Raw genomic sequence first — 14,494 nt, 5'->3', positions numbered from 1 at the left:
CCTCACCCAGGCTGGGCCGGGGCTCTACTCAGGCCCCTCTGGGCGGGATGAGGGGGGCTGGGCGGGCGGTGCTGGAGGACCGTACTCACCATCCCCAGCAGGCAGCGGACCTCATTGACAGCACCAATGCAGCCCAGGAAGCCCATGAGCATGGTGAAGCCGCCCACGCCAATGAAGACATACGCCCCCACCTTGAGCGAGGTGGACGAGGTTTCTGCGGGTGGACAAGAGCATCCGATTCAGCCTATCTCGCCCGTACTAAGTACAAAACCGGGGCAGGGCTGCTACCAAATCCCTGCCTTGGGGTCAGGCTCTGGGGTCAGCCATCCAGCCGGAAGCCCGTTCCTTCACCAGCTGTGGAAGCTGGTCCCCTAGACGTGCGCCCCACCCCCCATCTATCCTATCCCCACCTCCCAACCGTCCCGCTTTCATTTTTCTCCTTAGCGCTTACCAGGATTGAAAAGACTCTCGTTCTACCGGCCTATCTCGCTCATTGTCTGCTGCCTCCACAAGCCTGTGAGCTGCACAAAGGCAGGGACTCTAGTCCCTGCTGAACCCCCCACCCCCAGAACTGTGTCTGGCACAGCAAAGTGCTGGATGAATAACTGTTGAATGAAAGAACCACAGACTGGCAGGTTCCGCTGAGGCCACAGACGCTGAGGGCCTGCCTCCCTCCTCGTCCGTGACCAAATGCCGGCCTCCCTTGCCCACTCCCTAGGCCTCAAGGGCTTCACATGTGCCGTCTCCCCTCTGCCAGAACTCTACCCAGTAGGTACCAGCACGGCCATCTCACAGATGAGAAAACTGAGGCTCAGAGAGGCCCACCAGCACGGGCCAGAGCTGGGACTTGGAGACAGGCAAGCCCCCAGCGCCACACTCTGCACTGAAGCACCGGGCACGTGTACGGACACAGGCGTGCCGCCCATTCATGTGCTCAGCCCCCAAAGGTTTACCCGGGGCCCACCGTATGCCAGGCTCTGTGCCACCTGCTGGGGATACAGCCGTCAGCCTGCCCAGGTCCCCACGCCACGAAGCTGATGGGGTGAGGAGTGTCTCTTCTGGCTGTGGGAAGGGTCGGGAAGCTACTGAAGCCGGCTAAGGTCAAGGACATGGGCAGGGAGGGGCCGGCGTGGTGGGGGAAGGCTGGTCTGAGCAGGTGACATGATCGCTCAGCTGAGAATGAAGCCGTCAGCCGAGGGAAGAGCTGAGGAAAAGCATTCCAGGCCGTGGGAACAGCAGGTGCAAAGGCCTGAGGAAGGAGTAAGCTCGGCGTGTTTGGAAAATAAAAAGAAGGTCAGAAAGAACGGATCAGTGTGAGTGAGAGAGGAGTCTGACAGGCGACATGCCTGAGGCGGAGAGACAGGGGCCTAAGGGCGATGACAGAGCCCCCGGGGTAGGTGGAGGTCAGAAGTTTCATCGGGGCACTTGACCAGCATTTCCCAAGAATCCCAACGGATCACACAGGGAGAAGCTCATGTCCTTCTCCAGCTCCCTGGTGTGGGGTGCGTGGGGTCCCCTCTACCCTGAGGCTGTGACACGCTAGGTGGACCAGGGTGGACGCGCCCCCCGGCAGGCAGGGTGCTGCGGGCTCTCTCCCCTGACAGCCCAGGCACTCCAGGGAGGCTGGCGCGGCACTCTCAGGGTGTGGGGTGTTTCCAGAAGGGGGCCTCAGCAGATCAGGAGGACCTCTCAGGGATGCAGACTCCCGGGTCTGTCAGAGCCAGGCAGACTTTCCAGGAGACCGTCTGGAATCTGCATGGTGAATGTGCTTCCCCGATGTCTCGGGCACAGCCAGGGCTGCCACAGTTGCCCGTCAATAGGCTGACTGACCACCATTCCCTGGGGGCACCTCAGAGGGGCTGAGATCCCCACCTCGACCACGGACGGGGCGTTAGGGCCCTTAGGGAATAACGACAAAGCTGGAGTGTGGGTGGGGAGGAAAGTGTGATCCAGCTCCATCCACTTCCTGGGCACAGACAGAATGTTCTGGAGCTCAGGAAAAGCCCTGGCCAGCCCACTCCACTCTCAGGCACCAGGGGAGGGAGGCCCCCGCTCAGCTCCTCACAGGAGCCCCCAGGAGCCGGACAGAGGCCCCGAGGGGCTGAGTGAGGGGCTTCCTTTTTGCTCCAGGCCCTCACCGCCCTGGCTCTCAGCCATCAACCACAGCAGGGGAAGGCCAGCAAAGTTTGCTTTTCTTAAACTTCCTGGGTTTGGGTTCCAACAAGCCCTCCCAGCGAATACTCCCCCCATCAAAAGGCAAGTGGCACTGCCTGGAAATCCACTGTGTGCCAGCCCTGAGAAAGGCCCTTTATCCAAACCATCTTGCTGAATTTCTGCCGTGGCCCAATGAGGGTAGATCTGCACCCTGATCTGTCTGTAAGGGCCCAGAGGCCCAGAGCAGGCAAGAGGCCGCAGATGGGGCCCAAGGGGCAAGGCTGGAGGCTGAGACCCCCACTCGGGTCCTTCTCTTGGGAGGCCAGCCGAGCTGCAGTATGGCGTCTCTCTTTTCTCAGAAAATTTCATCAATACCAGTCCCTGTCTTCCTCCTGGGTCTCAGGCTGGCCCTGATCTGAGCAACCTGACTTAGGAAGGAGTGGGGTAGCCCGCACACTGTGAACCAAGGCCAGCATCTTCCCTTGGTTTTATTGGGCCTCGGAGGTACCAGCGAGGTGGGAAGGAAGTGGCCCAAACTGAAAGGGACTGAGGAGCACGAGAAGAGGGTGCCACGTAATCCCAGCTTCGCTGCTAATAGGCTCTGACCCCGGGCAAGCCGTTTTCTGGGCCTCTATTTTCGGCTCTGTGAAATAAAACTAATTCCTACTTCTTAAAGATGTTCTAAGGTTCAGATGGTACTATAAACTAATTTAACAATCACTCATGTAGGGTTTACTATTTACTAGAAACTCTTATTAACTCGCCTCATTTCTCACGATAGCCTTATGACCTACTGTCTGTTATTGTCTCCATTTCACAGATGAGGAGACACAGAGCGTGGAGTAACTTGCCCAGGATCACACAGCTTGCAGACAGCAGAGCCAGGATGGGAACCCTGGCGGCCCGGCTCCACGGTCTGTGCCCTTAACCACTGTGCTTGATTCCGCTCGTTACGGTGTGAACGCGGGGCGTGCTGCAGAGCCCTGCGGTACAGGGGATGGGGTCTCAGGAGCCATGCCCCCTGGTCCACATCCCAGCTCCCTCACCCTCTAGCTGTGTGTGTGCCCTTGGACAAGTTCCTTCCCTTCCCTTCAATTTCCTCCATTGTAAAATGGGGTTAGTAATGCCTAGCCCCATGGACGGAGAGGATTCAGTTGGTAAGGGAAGAGCCGTGCCATGCAGGCCTGGCACACGATAGGCCCTGGGTTCCCAGATCTGACCTCACTTGCTGTGTGACTCTCAGCGAGTCTTTTCCTCCTCTTCTCTGAGCCTCAGTTTACCCAAGGGTATAGTGACCGGACTAGCAGATTGGTGTTTTTGAACCCTGGCTGCCCTGGGAACCCCTGGGAAGATTCTTAAAAACCTCAGTGCTGATCTGAAGTCAGATCCCTTGGAGGGGGCTAGGTCTTGGTATTTGTAAAGGCACTCGGGTTCATCCAGGGGGCCTCTAAGGCTTGGCCAGCCTGAGGTTCTCAGCCCCGAACAGGGAGGAGCAGCAGGACGTCCCCGGGGCCCCAGTCGGGGTGCAGAGGGCACAAACGCCGTGGGCGGGCTGGGCCTTGAGACTTTGCCCCGAGATGCAGTGCCCGCTGGGTGTGGGCCACAGCCCAGGAAGCGGGAGCCTGGGCCGAGCAGGGCCAAGGGGGATGTGTCCCATGCGGGGAGGGCGTGGGGCTGGAAACCTAAACCTTAGCCCAGAATGGGGAGCAGTCCCAGCAGAAGTGAGGACTGACAGCCCCAGACGGCATCGGAAGTGGCTGGAGGGTGGATCTTCCTTGCTTCCCTTCATGTGTGAGGGGAGGCCTAGCCCCCAGGGCCCCTCCATCACCCATCCTAGCCTGGTTCCGTTTCATTCAAATCAAGCAGCTGTCACAGGCCTGAGTCCAGGGGAGGGCAGCTGCTGGGAGGGGAAGTGAGCCAAGGTCGCACTTGCTGAGGGGAGTGGCATCTCTGTGCTCTGCTCTGCTTCCCTCCCTCCTCAGGACGTCCACTAGACGCTAGCGCAGCAAGCCTGGCAGACTTCCTGGTGGTGACTGTGAGTAGATCGGAAAGGGCGCTCATCATCATCATTGGGCTTCTTTTCCTCCAGCTTCAAGAGTGAGACAAGGGGCTTCCCCTACCACGTGCAGCATTTAGGACCAAAGCTCTGGGGGTTCGAGTCCCACACCTATCACTCAGAGGCTGGGTGAACTCGAGCGAGGGACGTTACTTCTCTGAGCCTCATTTCTTCATTTGTAAGGCAGGAAGTTGCTACTGCACAGGGCTGTTGTGAGATTAAGACAGTTTATCTATGCCAAATGCTTGGCCCCATGCCTGGCACATCATGACCACAAACGACAGACACTGGGCCCGGCACCTCCTCGTCAGCACACTTGCCTGACCCACCTGGCTGGTGCCAGGCACACAGTAGGCGCTTCACGCATATCTGACGATCTGCCACTCCTGGCCCTTTTTCTGAACTAGGAAGGGGAGGGGCTGTTGGCCACGTTTTGCTGAGCCGGCAAATGGAAGAACTGAGGGTGTAAGAGGCTTTCTCAGGTCAGAGCAGAGGGAGGGGGCCAGGATGGAGAACAAGCCTCTCTCATCCCCCACCCAGTGTTCTCTAGACAACGGCAGCTTTGTTTGGGGAGGGAGAGAAAATTCCTTCTGGAAACCCCTGCAGAGAGGCCCAAGGCGGAGCGGTCAGCATGCAGGACCTGGGCGAGGCCCAAGGTGGAATGGTCAGCATGCAGGACCTAAGCGAGGCCCTGAGGGCAGCTGGAAAAGGGACGGCGTTGAGGTTCAAGTACTCGTGGGAGCAGCCCTGCCTGCGGCCCCGGCCCCCTTTTAGAGGCAGCTGGGGCAGGCGGAGCAGAGGGGTCCTTACGCAGGACAGAGATGAAGCTGCTCCTGTCGGCCAGGATCCACACCCCGAAGCCCAGGATCACCGCGCCCAGGACCTGCAAGGAGAAAGGGGCAGTTAGTGGGGGCCGCTCCCAGCTGCCCCTGCAGCCTGGCCGGGGGGACACAGGGGAGCTGCCTACATCCTTGTCCAGCCAGGGATGTCAGGGTGGCCTCAGGCCCCGCACCTCAAGTCCAGCCAACTCCAGCAACCCAGACAGCAGGGCCATGAGTGGGGAGGCCCTCCTACCCCCACGTGTGGTCAACCTGAGCATACCGGCTCTGGGGGTGTAGCCTGTACCCTCCTACTTATCTCCTGGCCCTGCCCCAGCCTCGGGGCTGGGAGCTTCCCCAACAAGCCAGGCTCAGGGTGGGGAAACCCTCGGGGGACATGACCGTCGGAGCCCAACCCGTCTTCCAGATCTCTCAGCTCCAAGGCCACCTTCCGCAGGAGGCTTCCTGACCCCCAGGCAGACTAAGGGGCCTCTACTGTGTGGCAACCACCGTGGGACACTTCCTTAATAGCCTTTCCCTCTGGGTTTAACTCTGCCACTTGTCTCTCTGGCTAGACTGTGAGCTCCCTGAGGGCAGGGCTGGGTTGCATGCAGCTCTGTGGGCCTGGGCGCACCAGGTGCTGAGGGCCCCCCCGCGGATGAGTGAGTTCATGAACCCAACTGTGTAAAGGCAGGATTAGAAAAGCAAACGAATGGTGGTGGGGATGGGGTAGGGTGGCTGGCATAGGCCCAGGTATTCCCTGCCTCTCTTCCCTCCACCAGGGGGCAGACCCACAACCGGAGCCCACCTCCCCCAGCCAAGATCAGCCCAGCAAGACCCCATTAAGCCAGCCACGGCTGGGGAAGGGCCTGCAGTCCCGGCAAAAGCATAGGTTCCCTTGAGGGGATGGAGGCGGGGAGGCTTGCATCACCCCATAAGTCTGGCCTTTCCCTGGGGCCTGGCCTGGGTCTACCTGGGGGATAACCCACCTTCAGGGTCCCAGCATGTCCCCACCCACCTTTACTACCAGCCCTGGGTCCCCGCCTCAGCCACCATCCCGTAACCTCTGGTGCAAGAGCAGCAGCTACTGATAACGCCCTCAGCCTGCGATGAGCCGCTGGGTCCCAGGGGTTTATCAGCCTTGCCCTACAGACCTTAACCACCAGAGCTGGGACGCTGGGTAAGGTGAACGGGGCATTTGCCGCACATGTGAAAATTCAGGGGACACCAAAAACATGCAGGAACCAAGATAAACGAGTTTATAGCAATCATTTTTAAGAAATGGAAATTCATGGGGGGAAAAGAATCCATCATGATGAACAAAATATCAAGCTTTTCAATAAAGACAGGCTTGGTGTTCCTGATTTTTCCTTTTGAAAAGGAGCGGGGCCCCGATGTCATGCAGTGCCGCGCTGTTTCTGATCCCACAGTGAGTGCCTCACTCGTCTCGCCCTGGCCCAGGTTCCTTAAAGACAACAGCGGCTGACGACCAGGAAGAGGAAAGTACAAGGACCTCCCCACATTTGTCCCCAGCCACTCATTTGTCCCCTCCTCTCTCCTTGTCTGATGGGCCCTGTTATCGTCCTCACTTGACAGATGGGGAAACTGAGGTCCTAACCTCACCCGAGGTCACCCAATTCACTCATCAGGGGCTCCAAGTCAGGTCTGACTATACAGCTGTGCCAGATGTCGGCACATCAGCTGCAGGGATACTTCAGGTCCGTCCCGGGCCTTAGCCTAGAAAGCCAGTCCCTGGGGAGAGGAAGTCCCCACCTCAGACTGCACAGCTTGCGGGGAGGAAGGTGGGCTTTACAGGACCCGGCAGTCAGGTTCCCAAAGACTCCTGAAGCCCTGCTCACCCCAGCCTCACACCTCACAGCACAGCTGGCCCGTGGTCTGCCCCTGCCACCTCAGACCCACGTGGCGGAGCCCCTGTCCGCTCACCTCCTGCATTCACGGGGCAGGGCTGCAGGGGGAACAGTCCTCCCAAATAGAGAATTCAAGACAGGGCAGAAACTTCCCTCTGGCAAATATAATCCCAAAGAGAGTAAAATCCCAGACTGCCCAGCCAAGCTCCTCGGCTCGCCTCCCGGAACCCAGGGAGCGAAGTACCTGGCGCTGCCGTTTCAGCTCCCCTGCACGTCTGATGACTATGGCCTGAGCACCAGGTGTGCCTGGATCAGCGCCAGGCCACGGGACAGCCAGAAGCGAGGCCAGGGCAGGGGGCCGACCAGACTGGGGGAGGAACCACAAAACCCCCTTTCTCTGTGAACCACGACTGGGGCCGCGGGACACACCCCACATTAACCCACCCCACCCAGACCCACCAGAATCTCCCGACAGGAGCCAGGAGTCTCACAGCCAGCGTCCTACCCCCAGAACGGCCACGGCAGCTGCGGCCTCAGGGTCTCCTAGGATCTGAGAAAAGCTGACGACAGGGCAGTTTTCTGGGGAGTTTGGGGTCCGGAGGGAGTGAAGGCGAGGGGGTACATGTGTACCCGCGTGCATGCATGAGCACACACGGCAACCAGAGCGATTCTGCCAGACCATGAGTTCAATCGTGTAACCGCTTCCCACTGTGCATGAAACAAAGACCCAGGTCCTTCCTGGAAGGGCCACGCCGCCCAAGCCCCGGAGAGGCACCCGCTGGCCCACTCCCCCTGTGCTGGACTTCCGCTCCTGCTGCCGGGACCCTGCTCTCCCCAGCCTCACACAGAACTCCAGGCAGCTCTTGCTGACCACCCTGACAAGGTCAAGTGCCTTGTTATCTGCTCTCTCTTAGGGGCCATATCCATCTTTCCCAGGAGCGCCTACAACTGCAATTTTATCATCCATTGGAGTGAGCGTTTGATCGAAGCCCATCACCCCCCAGAACAGAAGCCCTGTGAGTGAAGAAGTCGCGGCTCTCCTGCTGGCGAATGTCTAGCCGGCACCCAGGACGGGGTCTGAATACACAGGGGTGTCAAAGACACATTTGGTGGAGAAGTATTTGTGAATGAACACACACACACACACACACACACACACACACACACACACACACACACACAGAGTCTCCTCTCGCTCTTTCCTTTCCCTCTCACCCTCCTGTGATAAAAGCTTCCCCTCTCCCCCACGACACCCCCTCCACCACCATCCTGATGGGCCCCGTCCTGGGCCCCGGCACACAGGGAGTGAACACCTGCCCCCCAGGACCCTGGAGTGGCTGGGAGGAGGCCAAGCGAGACCGGTCCCCAGAGCTCGGGCCCAAGGGAGGCTCTTCTAGGCTCTGGCTCCATAGGTGAGACTGGGAGCGGAAGGGACGCCTTGGCCCCAGACCATCAACCCCTCTCCCTTTCTCCATGAAGTCTCTACCTCCCTCCCTCCCACTGCATGGGGGGAGAGGGGGTGTCTGTGCCCTTGAACCCCAAGCCCTGCCACCTCCTAGGCTATAGCCCAGACTCCTCCCTCCAGTCCCTAGAGCCCCAGGGACAGAACCACAGGGCTCCCACTCTCCCCACCCAACCCTGGCCAGCTGGCCCTTAAAGCTGGGCCTCAGCCTGGGAGCCAAGTGCCTGCCAGGAAAGGCGTGCCTGTGTGGGCAGCCACTTTTTTCCAGAAGCCTGGCCCAGCTGGGAAGGACCTGACCGCCAAGCTGGGAAACCCAGGTGCCCAGGCCCGGCTGCCATCAGTGGAGGGCCAGAGCTGCAGTGGGGCCCCAGTGCCGTCCTTGAGAGGGGAGCTGGGGTTGGAGCCAAGGTGGACGACCAGTAGGGCAGGCAACACCAGGGCTGTCCACGTGCATGTGCGTGTGCGTGTGTGTGTGTGCACGTGGGTGTACTTGTGTGTGCCAGGAACACACTTGTAAGTAGCTGTGTGTTGGGTTAAAGTTATGAGGGGGAGTTTAGAAAGATTCTTTATTTTCCAAACTTTCTATAATCCTATGTAACTTGTAATGTAAAACTTTTTTTCTCTACAAGAAATTCATGTCTGTTGTAGAAAATTTGGAAACTGCAGAGAAGCAAAAAGAATAAAACCCAAATTCCCAGGAATCTCAACACTAACATTTGGAGGTATTTTCTTCTCCTCTCAAAAATATTCATGTATGTGTACATTTTAAAAACTAAAATTGAATCATAATAAATATCCTATTAAAAAATCTGATGTTTTTAACAGTATAGGGTGAACCAACACCATGAGAGGCCACAGTCCCCAGCAGCACTCCTTTGAAGGTCCCTCCAGGCCACTCTCCCCACAGCCCCACCCCCATCACACACACTCACACTCTCACACATGCACACTCATACACTCACACACACACTCGCTCACACACCCATATATACTCACACATACACACACACACATAACCTCACATACACTCACACATATATACTTACACATAATCTCGCACACGCACACGCGCGCGCACACACACACACACACACACACACACACACACACTCATTCCATCATCCTGGCAATTCCAAGGCAGGAGTCTGTCTTGCCAAACCAGAGAGGAAAATTGGGGCCCCAGGAAAAGCAGCCCCAGATGTGCACAGAGCTTATATCTGGGCGGCCCCGGGGCTCATGACCGGGTGACGCCTGCCAGGGTGGGTCTGGGGAAGGACCACTGTGACCTCACCCCGGCCCAGAGGCCAGCCTCCTCTTGCCCACTCTCTGGGAGTTCCAGGGACACCCCCCACCGTGTGGGTGGGAGTGTGATGGGGGCAGTTGAGACCCAGACGTGTTAACAGGCAAGTTCTTCGGAGCGGGCGGAGGAGGATGGAGAGTCGGGACAGGACGAGAAAGATCCCAGAGGCTCCCCTACAACTTCCCGATGAGGAGTCAGGGGATGCCCCGGGGGTTCTCCTCTCCCCACGCCCACCTCCGGCCCTGAGAGCCCGGGTGTGGCAGCCTCGGTGCTCCAGGAAGGGGGAAGGCTGGGGGAGCCATCCAGGGCTCTGCCATCCAGCCAGCTGGGAACGCTGGGAATCTCCTCACTGCTCCCACCTGCTTCCATTTCCAACAGTCTGGCCTCAGCCCCCTGGCCCCAGCCACACCCCACCACCATCCCCAGGCTGGAGGGTCTTGGACTGGGACGTGCCCGGGAGGAGCATCTCTTCTGGAGGCATCTGGGTAGCACGGGTCATACTTACAAAGAAGAGCAAGTTGAAGAGGAAGAGGAAGTATTTGGTGACTTTGATGCAGGATGACCCCATCCTGCTGGTCCGGGAGCTCCCTGCGGAGAAGGCAGGTCAGTCAGCGCGGGGCGGGACCTGGCTGGGGGCTGGGGAGAGGAGAGGGAATCAATGCTGGTGGGTACCCCAGACCCACCGGCCCCAGATCATCCCAGCTCACCCCCCCCAACTACCTCATGAGGTAGGTACTAAGGTCAGGTCCTGTTTCAGGGGACCCGGAGGCCCAGAGAGCTTAGATGACTGACCCAAAGCCATGCAGTAGGGTGTGGGGGGTAGGTGGCAGCTGGGGTCTGGGTCAGCGACTTCACCAGGGCTCAGCCTAGAGGAAAATTATGGAGGAGACCCTCAGGCTCCCTGAGGCCAGAAACCCCAGGAATGGCCATGGCCCTCAGGCCCCATGGGGCTAAGGGAGCCAGCACAGGCAGCTGGGGCCGAGACAGCTGGACTGGGACAGCTGTGTGGGCAGAGCTGGGCTGGGGGGTGGGGAGAAGCAGGCCACTGAGCAGAGGGAACAGAGGGCCCAAGGCATGGGCTTTATCCCTTCTTCCTCCTGCAAGGGTGCAAGGCAGTCCTAAGCCCTGTGACCCTCCCCCGTCCACACGGAGGTCCCCTCGCCCTTCTCGCATCATTTCTGCCAAGTGGGAGCCCAGCTTCGACACCTCCAGCGACCAGGGTAGGGGAGTTAAGGGGGAGATTCGGGCACAGCACGAAGCAAAGCCTCCAACAAAGCAAAAGACGGCCTGGCCACGAGCACCCCGTCACGAGTGGCATGGAAGCAACATCTGACTAAAGCCTTAGGGGGAATCCAAGAGCTACGTGGGGAGATGAGACTGAACACTCCTCCAGGCTCCAGGGTCCAAGACCTGGGTCTGAGAAATGCGGGGACAGCAGTGACTCAGAACCAGGGAAGTCTGGCCTCAGCAACTCCACCTGGGGCTTCCCCCAGGCCCAGAGGGGGAGAAAACAAGGGCTTCCCCTCCGTGCCCTCCCCCCACCCCCACCCCATGTCAAGAGATCCAGAGATCTGAGATCCTGAACCCAGGCCTGGCCCCAGGAACTGCTGGGGATGGTCCACATGAAGGAGAGCTTTGTTTCCTCTCTCCCTTCCCAGCGCAGCGCCTGACAACCACAGGCGCTTCGTAAACGGGCGCGGAGTGAAACGGCAAGAGAGGAAGGAGTCTCTCACCAAAGGAGGCCTGTTTTTCTTTCCTATCAGGGACCTGCTTGAGTCTCTCAGCCCCAAGCAGCTTATAGATAAATCATCATTTCCCCAGAAGAACTCCAGCACAGCATTTGAGCGGGCAGCAGCGGGAACGGGACGCCGGCTGTATTCTTGTGAAATTGGAGAAGTGTTGAAACAGTCCTTTGGTAACTGATGTCCGCCAGCCGTGTTGCACAGGCAAGGGAGTTGCTCCACTCTCTGGCTCCCACATCCTCCGCTCAGGCTGGGTGTCTGAGGCAGCCTCGCTGGGCGGCGGGTGTTCAGAAAGGGGCAGTTCTTGTTCACTGTTCACAACAGTGAACACCTGGCATCCCCCTGAACAGCATCGGCTCTGGACAGCCATTGGCATGTGTCATCCCTTTAATCCTCACGACCTGCCCAGAAGGTGAGGAAGGTCTTCCTGTCCTGGGGAGCATGGGGTGGGGGGACAGCCTCAGAGAGATGAGGTAACTTGCCCGAGAAACATAGCTCGTTAGGCAGTGGTAACTCCCGAGGTCAAGATCTGTGAAGGGCTGCCTTCCGGGGAGCGGCCAAGGCTGTATAAAGGGGTCTCTGGGGATGGCTGGGATTCCATTGTCCAGGTAGGTGGTGAGCACCAAGGTCACTGCTCAAAGGAGCTCTGGTGTGTGGGCAAGGAGGCAGAGGCTGCTGGGCTGGTATCCCCCGATTCTCCGGGCAACCCCGCTGGCCTCTTGTCACTCACACAAACTGAAGCAGGCGTAGGGCAAAGAAAGCCCTTCAGCATCCTACAAGCAAACTAAAGCTCAGAGCGGTGAAGCAGCTTGCCCAAGGCCACATGGACCAGCAAGGACAGAACCCAGTCCTCCCGGCCCCTTAGGCCGCCTCCTCCTCTCCAGGAGGCAGCTGGGTGGGTTCCGACACTAAAACAGGAGCCAGGCAGCCCCATGACTGGCAGGTGGGTTGGCCAATCAGGGCAGGCCCAGAGACTACCTGGGAATCGCCTGAGGGAAGAGAAGGGGCTGAGAATCAGAGCCCGGGGTGCGTGGCTCCAGGGCCTCTTGGCCAAGATCCAGGATACAAAGTGTTTCTGTCCCGCAAGTGTTGACATTCCCTGCTCACAGAAACAGGGAGCAGGAGATGAACACGTTCTCCATACTGGGCAGAAGCTGGGCGGTTCCACGAAGGGCTGGGAGTCAGCTCAGTCTGGGGACGTATCCAGGTTGCCCCGTGATGGGGTCTGGCATGAACCTCAGGGAACCCATAACCACCACCAAGCCCCGAGGAGACCCCAAAGTCGGATTCAGAGGGCCCGGGGTTACGCTCTAGCTCTGCCCGCCCACCCTGAGGCCTGAACCTCAGTTTCCTCATCCACAACAATAAGAATAAGGGTTGGTGTAGGGCAGGGATTAGCCAGGTGGGGCCTGTGGATCAAATCCAACCCACCACCTCTATTCTGTACGGCTTGCAAGCTAAGAACAGATTTTTCATTTTTAAATAGATGGGAAAAAATAAAGACTATTTTGTAACACGGAAAATTAAAATAAATAAGTTCAGTTGTATTGGCACCCAGCTGTATTGTCCACAGCTGCTGTCACAGGCAACGGCAGCGTGGGCCGGTTATGACAAGAGGCCACTGCCCCGCAAAGCCTAAAACATTTACTGCCTGGCCCTGTATGGAAGAAGTTTGCAGGCCCCTGGGGCAGGGGATCAGATGGCACACACACAAGTGTCTGTAAAAGGTGGCAAGGATCAGGACTGCCATTAGCTCGGGATCTTGGGGGAGAACGAGCTGGGCGGCAGGAATCGAATAGACAAGGGTTCGAATTCTAGATCAGCCAACGCACAGCCACAGAGAAAGGACTCACAGGGCCTCATTTCCCAACTGAACCCCCTGTTATAAAGAAAAGTGAGATCAGCGCCTCGCACAGTCGGGGCTGGGTGAGCTGGAGCTGGGTAAGCGTCTTTATCGGCACTTGTGGAAGGAGTGAAGGGTGAGCGTTTCACTTGCTCATGAAACTAAACAAAGAGAGAGTCTCCCAATATTGTGCTTTACAGAAACACTAGAAGGTCTGCCCATGCTTTCCTGTGAGGATGTCTGGAAAGCCACAAAACAAGGGAACGAGATGCAAGTACATCTTATTTGGAAAATTCTGGAACAGGCATTGACAGCTCTGTGAGCAGTAGGAAGGAGGTGCTGATTTTATGTTATACTCTATAGCAGGTAAACTGACCATTTCTAAGCAACTCCAATTTAAATTGACCAAATATATAATTTTATGCCAAATCAGTTTATACAATGGAATTATTATGCTACTAATATTTTACTAACTCCTGCTCATCCTTTAATACAGACCTCAGACATCCACCTCCTCCACGACACCTCCTACTCCAGCCACCCTTGTGACCACCATCAGGGCCACACGCTCCCCACCAACACATATGCTGGTTAGGAGCCCTCCCCCTCTGCTTCCTTCCAATGGCACTGGATACTAGAGCAGTTCCTGCGATGGGCTCTGGCATCAAACTGCCTGGGTTTGAATCATGTTCTATCACCTCCTAGCTGTGTGACCTTGGACAAGTGACTTAACCTCTCTGAATCCCAACTAACTCATCTGTGAGAAGAGGAAAATAAAACCTTTTTGGCAGATTTGCCCAGAGATTAAATTAGATAATGTGGGTAAAATGCCTGGCATGGAGTAGGTTTTCAATAAGTGGAGGTTACTATTATAACTCATGATGCTGTACAGTAATTTTCTACTTACTTGCCCGTCTCCCCCGTGGACTGTGATAGCTTGAGGGGAGAGACTATGTATTATTTACGAGGTCAAAGTAGGCTCCCAACAAATTTGCTGAATGAAAGACTAGATGCATGGATGGAGGAAGGGATGGAGGGAGAGAAGGAGGGATGAGTACATGGATGAAGGGATAGATGGGGGATGGAGGGATGGGTGGATGGAAGGAGGGATGAGTGGAGGGATGGTTGGGTGGATAGATGGAGAGGTGAAGGGGAGGGGAAGGAACTTCCACATAGAACACCAAGACTTTCAAGTACTCAGTCACACAAAGGGAGTCTGAGCTCCACTGCCCCTAAATCAGCTGAGACTCT

General features: G+C 57.5%; 1 protein-coding gene across 3 annotated transcripts in view; it reads right to left on the bottom strand.

Moving 5' to 3' along the window:
* The window catches only part of CD82 (CD82 molecule), a 51,759-nt gene that overhangs the window by 14,409 nt on the left and 22,856 nt on the right, over window positions 1-14,494 (bottom strand). For 2 of the 3 annotated variants that reach the window (XM_033860503.2, XM_073808799.1), the window contains 3 exons: window positions 10,164-10,246; window positions 5,021-5,093; window positions 90-214 (listed from right to left, as the gene is read on the bottom strand). In XM_033860503.2, the coding sequence (XP_033716394.1) occupies window positions 90-214; window positions 5,021-5,093; window positions 10,164-10,226 (261 nt within the window). In that variant the 5' untranslated portion in view covers window positions 10,227-10,246. Of the gene's footprint in view, window positions 1-89; window positions 215-5,020; window positions 5,094-10,163; window positions 10,295-14,494 lie in introns of those variants that run through there. The other variant, XM_033860501.2, reaches the window with a different exon arrangement.

This window comes from Tursiops truncatus, chromosome 8, assembly GCF_011762595.2.
Source record: "Tursiops truncatus isolate mTurTru1 chromosome 8, mTurTru1.mat.Y, whole genome shotgun sequence".
Classification (NCBI taxonomy): Eukaryota; Metazoa; Chordata; class Mammalia; order Artiodactyla; family Delphinidae; genus Tursiops; species Tursiops truncatus.
This window is presented reverse-complemented; position numbering and strand designations above follow the sequence as displayed.